Source organism: Trichosurus vulpecula, chromosome 8 (genome assembly GCF_011100635.1).
Source record: "Trichosurus vulpecula isolate mTriVul1 chromosome 8, mTriVul1.pri, whole genome shotgun sequence".
NCBI classification, from domain to species: Eukaryota; Metazoa; Chordata; class Mammalia; order Diprotodontia; family Phalangeridae; genus Trichosurus; species Trichosurus vulpecula.
In genome coordinates, this window is record NC_050580.1 from 131,166,667 (window position 1) to 131,176,681 (window position 10,015).

Genomic DNA, 10,015 nt, shown 5'->3' on the forward strand with positions numbered 1-10,015 from the left:
TTCATCCACTGGGTGCAAAGCTGGCTTGATGGTGTTCCACTAGTATCACTAAGTCTACAGATTATAAATCCTAGAATTTTGATCTAGAAGGAACCTTGGAGATCATCTATTTCAACCTTATTTTCCAGATGAGAAAGATGAAGCCTAGAATAGTGAAGTGAGGTGCCTGAGGTCACTCAGGTAAAGACATCAAGCTGAGATCTGAACACGGGAATTTTGATTCCATGCCCTTCCATCAAACTACATTGTCAATAGAAGGTCCCTGGGCTTTACCTTACTCAGAAGAGCTTCCTAAATGGCCAACCTAAAGGAATTCAAGAGGTCTGTGTTACCTGGAGTAACAGCTCCACTTTTGAGTGATTTTAACAATGGCTAATATACTTTTGGGAAGCCAGAGGGGTAGAGTGTGGGAAACTTTCAGAATGCTATCACCTTGCAGAGAGCAGCTAACATGTGTGGTGAATTTTTAATTGCTATTGATTCTTTCATTTTCTGTCTCAGTAAACCAGTACGAGGTACAGAATTTCAGCAAATAGATAATAATAGCTTTAGGGTCTACAGCTCTATGAAGGGTTCCATATTCAGGGTAATGAAGTATTTTTGCCTTCCGCTTGCTGCATCCATATTAAATTTCACTTACAGGTTAAAGAGCCTAAGCATACATATTACAATTATTGTGTTTATGTATGAAAATCACCTCCCCAAATTATATTTTCATCCATCTGCTCATGAATTGGAAAGCAATTTATTTTATGAAGTTATTAGAAGTATTTTAATGCTACTTATAAAATTCATGGTATAATGTGAGTGTAGTACATGTGTTAGGGAATTCCCTTAAAAATCTCTAATCAATAACTTGAAAATCCTTATTTTTATTAATATATTAAAATGTGAGATGATCTATGGAGAGGCCTTACACTCTGTTGGTATCTACACAATGTTAAGAAAACATAAAGAAGTCTCTAAGACTATTGGGTGACCCTGCTGAGGTAGATTCAAGAGAAAACATGGATAAGAGTTGTACAGAAAAGCATAGGTTGTGTTCTTTGTTGATATAAGCAGTGCCTGCTTTATTAAGATCACAGATATACTAGAGTGCAGGAGAATTGGGTTTCCTCATGGCAGAGCCAGTGTACCACAACCACACCCATAACTTTGCAGCACTGAGAGCTTCTGAGTAAAAGATAAATTACCAGATAATTGAACTTCCCATTACCAAAATTATGAAGCCTAAAAAGTTTGTCTGATTTGCTATCACCTTACCTAATTTGTATTGATTTTTTTCTCCTTCGCCTCTGTCCCTAACTTACTCACCAATTCTATAGTCATCTTTCTTCCTTTCTTGTCATCTAAATATGTTCCCAGAGCTTTCATTTATAGTGAGATGTGCCTATCAAATTGAAAGGAACCTGAGGCCTGGGGGTTAGCACCTAGTGAGACTCAATCAAAGACACTGAATTAATCAAAGGAAACAAAGGCCAAACTATTCAAGGGCACTTGTTGGACTAAGTGCTAAGGAGCCCATTTTTGATTATCAACACACTCCACCCCTTGTTCTAGGATACATAATCTAATCAGCCATATATCCTAGAACATACATTGTGATCCAATGAGGAAGGAAACTAAACCATATCATTCATAATAAAGCAAAACATATCATTCAGTGACATTCCCAAATATTGGTTTACAATTCAAATGTGACCCACCCCTAGGTCCCAGCAAGATAATCTCTTCGATCAATCATTCCCAAAATACTTGTTAACAATTCAAATGTGCACCCCTAGGTCAAAGCAAGTTAATCTCTTTAGCTCATAAAGTACTTCTTGAGCATATACATTGCCATTGCAGGTTTTTTCCCAGTACCCTGAGGCACAGGCATGCTTTAGTTAATAAAGTCCTAAAGCAAACAAACAAACAAACTGAGTTCTCTTGGGGATGTCTCCTCCCCAAACTGCTGTTGCAGGAATCCACTTGGCACCCAAATTCCAATTCAAAGAAAAAGTCCAAACAAAGTTCTGTTGGGAGACTGTTCTCCCTGTGCTCCAGTCCCCAGTTCCTGAGGGGCAGCTGGACAATAAAGGCAACAGGATGGGGTCCCTGGGAGTCCAAGGCACTTCCCCCACCCCACCATAAACAAATCTACCCCTCCCTCCTGGGTCCCGAACAGGCCCTGGGGGAGGCAGCACAGAGATACACTTAGTGTGTTGGTAATCAAAAATGGGCTCCTTAGTTCAACAAGTGCCCTTGAAGAGTTTGGTCTTTGTTTCCTTTGATTAATTCAGTGTCTTAATGATTGAGTCTTACTAGGTGCTAACCCCCAGGCCCAAACCCCTAACAGGTGTAAAACCTTAGTGGGTGTGGATTGGCAACTAAGGTGGGGCCCAAGGTGGGACTAACTCCAGGTAGGGCCTAGTTTACATGTCTGGGAGAGCAGATGCTTTTAGACCACATGGGTTAAATCCATCTCTCTGTGACGATTCTAGGTCATGTGGGTGAGTCGCATGTGTGACTCACCTCTGACGCTGAAAAAGATATAAAAACCAGGGGTTGGCTGTTTGTTTTTTGGAGCTCATTCCCGTAGCAGTGGTGTGCCTGACTCTGGGCCAGCCCTTGTTTGGAGCTCCCAGGCTGAACCTAGATGTTGATAATCAGGACCATTTGGCTGCTGTTGCAGAAGCAATAAACACTGGCCCCCCAGGGGGATCATATGACATGGGTTTGGAAGAGCCAAAGAAAATGACAAGGGAAGACTGGAGAAAGAAGAAGGAGCTAGAAGAACAAAAGAAAGCTGGGTAATGCCCCAGCTGAAGTAGATGAGGAAGGAAAAGATATCAATCCTCATATTCCGCAGTACATCTCCTCTGTTCCATGGTATATAGATCCTTCAAAAAGACCCACACTAAAGCATCAGAGACCTCAACCTGAGAAACAAAAAGAGTACAGTTCATCTGGAGAGTGGTATAAGAGGGGTGTAAAAGAGAATATTGTGACAACAAAATATCACAAAGGAGCAACTGTGGGGCTATGACACACACAGAAAAAGACTGCTCTGAGAGACCTAGACATGTTGGTGCCAAATTCACAGGAACTAACATAGCACCAGATGAACGTATACAACCTCAGCTTATGTTTGACTATGATGGTAAAAGAGATAGGTGGAATGGCTACAACTCAGAGGAGCATATGAAGATTGTGGAAGAATATGCCAAAGTTGACCTGGCTAAACGTACACTGAAAGCTCAGAAGCTGCAGGAAGAATTAGCCTCAGGAAAGTTAATGGAACAGGTGAATTCCCCAAAACATCAGTGGGGAGAAAAAGAACCAAATTCTCAAATGGAAAGAGACCATAATAGTGAAGATGAGGATGAAGATAAGTATGCAGATGATATTGATATGCCTGGACAGAATTTTGACTCTAAAAGACGAATTACAGTCCAGAACCTCAGGATTCAAGAAGATATTGCTAAATACTTGCGAAATTTAGATCCCAATTCTGCCTATTATGATCCAAAAACAAGAGCAATGCGAGAGAATCCCTATGCCAATGCAGGAAAGAATCTTGATGAAGTTAGTTATGCAGGAGACAATTTTGTTTGATACACTGGAGATACAATTGCAATGGCACAAACACAGTTGTTTGCCTGGGAAGCTTATGACAAAGGTTCTGAAGTGCATCTCCAAGCAGATCCAACAAAACTGGAGTTGCTGTATAAATCATTTAAAGTCAAGAAAGAAGATTTCAAAGAACAACAGAAAGAAAGCATACTGGAGAAGTATGGAGGTCAAGAACACCTGGATGCTCGCCCCTCTGAGTTACTGTTAGCTCAAACAGAAGACTATGTGGAATATTCAAGACACGGAACAGTCATCAAAGGACAAGAGCGAGCTATCGTCTGCTCTAAGTATGAGGAGGATGTCAAGATCAACAATCACACACATATCTGGGGTTCCTATTGGAAAGAAGGTAGATGGGGTTACAAGTGCTGTCACTCCTTTGTCAAGTTTTCCTACTGTACAGCAGAAGCTGGGAAGGAAATTGCTAATGCAGATGAATATATTCCTGATGATGCCGTGGGAGAAGAGCAAACGAGCAGGCCAAAAACTCTAATGGAGCTTCACCAAGAGAAACAGAAAGAGGAGAGGAAGAAGAAAAAGAAGAAACACAGGAAGAGTAGTTCTGACAGGGAGGGTGAAGAAAAGAAGAAACATGAAAAACTGAAAAAGGCACTAAATGCTGAGGAGGCCCATCTCCTCCATGTCAAGGAGATCCTGCAGCTAGATGAGAGGAAGAGGCCCTACAATAGCATGTATGAAGCCCGAGAGCCTACCGAGGAGGAAATGGAGGTATACAGGATGAAACGGCAGAGGCCAGATGACCCCATGGCTTCTTTCCTGGGACAGCAATGACATGACTTCGATGGAGATTGAGGACACCCTACTTGTATATATTCTTTTTCGTCTCTTGGTTAACAAAGAAGGAAAAATCCAAATTTTTTTTTCTCACTGTCTTTTAAATAAATTTCTGGAACCCTTTAAAATATGGCGTAGTCAGCAGGATCTGCCTTTAACAGGAAAGCATGGCATTTTGGGGTGCTGGGTTGGTTGAATGTTTCCCTGTTTTTGGACTGCTCTTTGTTCTTGGGGTGGCTATGGTTCTGTGCAGCCTCAGGAGCAACAAAATCCTGATGGAAGTGCTGGGGGTGGTTTCCCAGGGGCCCAGAGCAGGAGATAATCCCTTCTTCCCAGGGCTTAAGCTGATAAGCCTGGCCCCAGAAGGACTGTGCTGAAAAGGTGAATGTCTTGAGATTATATTGTATATGGAGTTTTGAAACAGGAGTGGAGAATGGCCTTGGAGACTTGAAGAATGGCCTTCCTACAGATTTGGCAGGAGGGGCTGGTGAGGAGAAAGAAGAAGCAGACAGCGGCTGCCGAAATATTGATCCAGATGACTGACTGCATGGGAGCTTTGGAAAGCTGAAAGTGCTGAGCTGCCTTGGAACTGACTTCGGAGAGAGGATTGAAATGGTGGAGAATCGCTTACATTCCAGAAGAAGCCTGGTGGCGCCAGCTGGAGTTGGAACCCAGGAGCTTGGAATTCAGTCCTGGGGCGAGATGGAAACTTTGCAGCAAGAAGGTGAGTGTGCTTTTTCCCTGCCTTCCCCAGCCAGAGCAGAGAACTTTGAGGTGAGCAAAAAGGTGGAGAATCACCTACATTGCAATCCAGATTCTGGCAGAAGCCAGGAGGGGCCACCCAGAACTAGACAACCAGGAACCCAGGGGCTTGGAATTCAGCCCTAGGGCAAGAATGGAAACTTTGCAGCAAGGCACTGAGTCTGCCTTTTTTGTCCCTTTAGCTTGGGCTGCTTAGAATCCAGGAGGGAGACATGGATTTGTTTTTATTGGGGTGAAGGAAGTGCCTTGGATCCCCCAGGAACCCCACCCCATTGGCTTTTATCATCTAGTCACCCCTCAGGACTTGGAATCGGGGACTGGAACATAATGGGGAGGACAGACCCCAAAAGAACTTTGTTTGGACTCTATTTGAAATTGGGACTTTGGGTGCCAAATGGAAGCCTGCAACGGCAGTTTGGGGAGAAAGAGACATCCCCAAGAGAACTCTGTTTGCTTTAGGACTTTACTAACTAAAGCATGTCCATGCCTCAGGGTACTGGGAAAAAGCCTGCAAGGGCAGGGTGATGCTCAAGAAGTACTTTATGAACTTAAAAGATTAACTTACTTTGACCTAGGGGTGGACATTTGAATTGTTAACAAGTATTTTGGGAATGATTGATTGACAAGATTATCTTGCTGGGACCTAGGGGTGGGTCATGTTTGTATTGTAAACCAATATTTGGGAATGTCACTGAATGATATGTTTTGCTTTATTATGAATGATATGGTTTAGTTTCCTTCGTCATTGGATCACAATGTATGTTCTAGGATATATGGCTGATTAGATTATGTATCCTAGAACAAGGGGTGGAGTGTGTTGGTAACCAAAAATGGGCTCCTTAGCACTTAGTCCAACAAGTGCCCTTGAATAGTTTGGCTTTTGTTCCCTTTGAGTAATTCATTGAGCCTTACTAGGTGCTAAGCCCCAGGCCCAAACCCCTATTAGGTGTAAAACCTTAGTGGGTGTGGATTGGCAACTAAAGTGGGGCCCAAGGTGGGACTAACTCCAGGGAGGGCCTAGTTTACATGTCTGGGAGAGCAGAGGCTTTTAGACCACGTGGGTTTAAGTCTGCCTCTTTGTGAAGATTCTAGGTCACATGGGTGAGTCACACAAGGGTGAGTCACCCCTGATGCTGAAAAAGATATAAAAACCAGGAGTTGGCTGTATGTTCTTTGGAGCTCTTTGCCGCAGCAGTGGTGGTGCATGACTCTGGGCCAGCCCTTGTTCTGAGCTCCCAGGCTGAACCTAGATGTTGGTAACTATGAATTGTATTGGGTCTGTTAATGTTTGTAATTTGTTTGTATTTTATTCTGAAGTTCATGGTGCTGACTTTTTCCCCTGAACTAAGTGAATGCTGTCTGTATGCTGGATTAAAGCAAGCTTGTCAACCCCTTCACTTTGCTTTCCTTAGTTAAGCAGATCAAAAGAACCTGTGCTGTTGGCAGCTTTCTGTACCCTGTCTGTGAGTGGATCTTACACCCCCATGGAATCTGCTAGCCGGATTGTGGAAACACTTCCCAGGCTACTCGGGAGTTGATCCTGGCAAAAGTTTGAAAGGTAAAAGTTGGTTTGCTAATGCCCACCAAACTGCTTTCTCTTCTGTCCCAAATAAAGTGCACAATGATTCCCTCAGTGGTAATTCAGCCACTGTGCTGCTAAGCCTCATTGATTTGCTATGAGAAGTGCCTTTAGTATGTTTCTTTCTTGCACTATAAACCTGTCACTCGACAAGTCAGTTTCACAAGTATGGGTCAGCTGGGGCTGTTTCAGATGACTGAAAATTGAATGCTCCCAAGATATGAAGAGCTGAACTGAAATGGGGGCATTCATGACCCCTTTAACAGGAAATATTTGAATTAATATTAAAAGGTAATAATAATCTTTCTGTTTTAGAGTTCCAGGTTTCTGTCTATGAACATATTAATTTTAATCACTTTGGGAATTCAGCCAAAACAAGGCTAGCTAAATGACTTACAGAATACCACTTAGAAAAATTTAAAAAAAGGACAGCTATGCCCGCAGGTTTCTATTTTGTGAAGCTCAGCACTGAAACCTCCAAGTAGATCTGAAATGATTCAAGACAATGTTCTATGTCCAACAATAAAGTTTAAATTTCAATTTTCTCATCTCACTCATCTTTTTGCTAATGATTTTGTTAGCTTTAAAGCCAATAGTATTCCCTTGTGCTCTCCCTGTCCCTCTCTCCCTCTCTCTTTTTCTTCTTACTTTCCTTGTTTCTTTTTGTTGTTTCTCTAGTGATATCTTTCTCTGTCTGTCTCTGTCTCTCTGCCCTCTCTACTCTCTCCTCTCTTTCCTCTTCTCTCTTCTCCTTTTGTCTCCTCCCCTCTCTCAACTGTCAGGACTTTAGTTCCATTTGTTCAGCATCTGCACTGGACAACATCTGGAGCCCCAGGAAATTCAGCTGCTCTGGGTATGACGCTTAAATGAAATTACTTTTTCATGCACTTCAGAGGAGTATCAAGAGCATCTTTCTAACCAAACAGACTCTTTTGTTCTCCTCTAGCAAGCGGTTCTCATTAAAAATGTCATCTCTCTAATAAATTGCCTCATTGCTCTTGCAGCTGGGGTTATTGTTTTCATGGTTTTGTACTCACTGTGATTCTCATAGGGAACAGAAAGCAAGAGAAAATCAGACTTTTTTCCATTCTGTCTGCATGGAATGCCTTTTCCCCCCTCCTTTTGTATTTGAATGAGAAATTCATTTTTTTAAATGTAGTATTTTATTCTCCAACTGCTCAGTGCTCTTGGCGAAGTAACCACAAAACAAATCTCCCAGATGTGCTTTCCTAGCTAGATACAACATGGTGGCGGGTAATATTTAGTGGTTCCCACTTGGAGTTATAGGTGGTGTTTTGCAGCAGAATAATATAATTTACCTTGCAAGCTGAAAATACCAAATACTACTAAGCCCCAGTCTCTGGCATGATAATGCATGCAAGAACCAATTGTAGATGAGGCCAACACAAAAGAATTAATTAGAACTGAGACAAGGGAGAAAAGATTATTTACATGGATATGTTTAGATTGAAACGAATCAAAATACTTAGAAATATGCTATGTAATTTGGATCTTCATGGGGCAAGTAGGAATTACAAAAGACAACTTACTTAAAGGTCAGATGTGAGAAAGAATCCAAAAGCCTGGCCTCTTCTGAATAATCTATACTTGCCATTTTCATCTTTAGCCAGAATGTGGCTTGTGTGTGAAGAAATCAAAATTGTATAAACTGTTTTCTCACTCCTTTCCCCTTCTTCCCATCTGCCTCCCAACAAATGCTCAATATATCAGTTCATTTATTATTCTCCCTTTAATATTTATTTTCCCTGCCTACAAATCTCTCTGCTGAAAATGAAAAAAAATCATCATTTGAGGCAAAGAGAGACCAGAAAGCTCTGGCAAACAGATTGCTTTGGGTCAGGAATTCTTTTTGGAATCCCCAGGCTTCCTCTGACTTCCTCAAACCGGGAGGGGGCCCAGTGCTGGGAGCCTGGAGGGCTGTGCCGGCAACTTGTCATGAACCCTGGAATTGGGTTGATTTTGCATGTAAGTTCTCAGAAAGTTCTTTAACAAAATAAAAACACACACCACTATTAGCATTTCGCCCTTTTTCCAAATACAAAGAGATTCTTAGAGACAAAGGCTGGCCCTTTCCTTAGGTAGCCATTTCTCCAATATGATTGAGGGGGCATCAATCACTTGACTCTATCAATTTTAGAGGAAACTGGGGCTTAGGGCCTTTACATTTCCAATGTTGGTATCTGGTAAAAAAAAAACAACTTATACACCTAATTAAATAGTTGAGGATGAACACTTAGAGTCATCAAATCAGAGGTCTTTAGTCAAAGATAAAGTAATCTTATTAAATGCAATCTGTTTGTCTGACTAATAACTGATCCTTTACCATTATCATATAGCAAGAAATGATGAGACTTGGCATTTCACTTTTGAATGGGAAAGAAGCAGGAAAATATCATGAGTGAAGATATTTCTACAGTGACCAAGCTCTCAGGTATCAAAATGAATCTCCTTAAAGTGTTCACGTGTCAACAAAGTCCCTTAAAGCCTATTTTCAGACCAGTAGAGGAGATATCATTGTTTAAGTATTTAATGTCCTCTATATCACCCTGGAGAAGTGGCTGTATGCACTTGGTATATTGCTTGCTATGTGTATTGCATATTGTCTCCCCTATTAAAATGTAGACTTTGTGAAGGAAGGGACTATTTTGTTATTTGCCCGATACAGTGCCTGGAACATAGTAGATTTGTAATAAATACTTTATCATTGGTTTTTAAGCTACACAAATTATGTAACAGATCAGAAAAAGAAGTCTATATTTCTCTGTCTGCACGCTGTGAAATGAAAACTATTTCCCTTAAGACCCCAGGCCCCAGCATTGACCTCATGGCCAAAAGTAAATACTTCTAATTTTCATTGCATACTGTGCCTGCTGTGTGAGGAGGTGACTTTATGGTAAGGAAATTGAGGGAAGAATGGAGTGGAAGAAGAGCCCTGTGGAGGTACAGCAGGAGGTATCAATTTAAAGAAGTGACCCGAATTAAAGCCTAGGACTCAGTAGACAAAGAGACTGCCAATCAAGGTATGAGAGTGTGCGCTAGCTGAACTGGCAGCACATCCTGATTTCCATTGTTTATGGGTAGCGACTTGAGTTCTCCTCAACCTATAGGCACAAACCTTGGTTTTCCCATTTTGCTAATGAGAGTTAGGACTACCCTGGAGAGTGGGGATGCACTCATTTTGGGAATGGTTGCTATGAATGGTTCTAACATTCGATTTGTTTCCTTTTAGTTTCCAATCAAAAG

At 41.6% G+C, this 10,015-nt stretch overlaps 1 protein-coding gene across 1 annotated transcript; it reads left to right on the forward strand.

The window, feature by feature from the left end:
- Positions 1-295: 295 nt before the first annotated feature.
- On the forward strand, positions 296-4,407 carry LOC118829625 (pre-mRNA-splicing factor SLU7-like). Its single transcript, XM_036736572.1, is given in 4 exon segments — positions 296-321; positions 2,628-2,781; positions 2,783-3,008; positions 3,011-4,407. Coding segments are annotated over 4 exon segments (1,803 nt in total).
- The last annotated feature ends 5,608 nt before the right edge of the window (positions 4,408-10,015 follow it).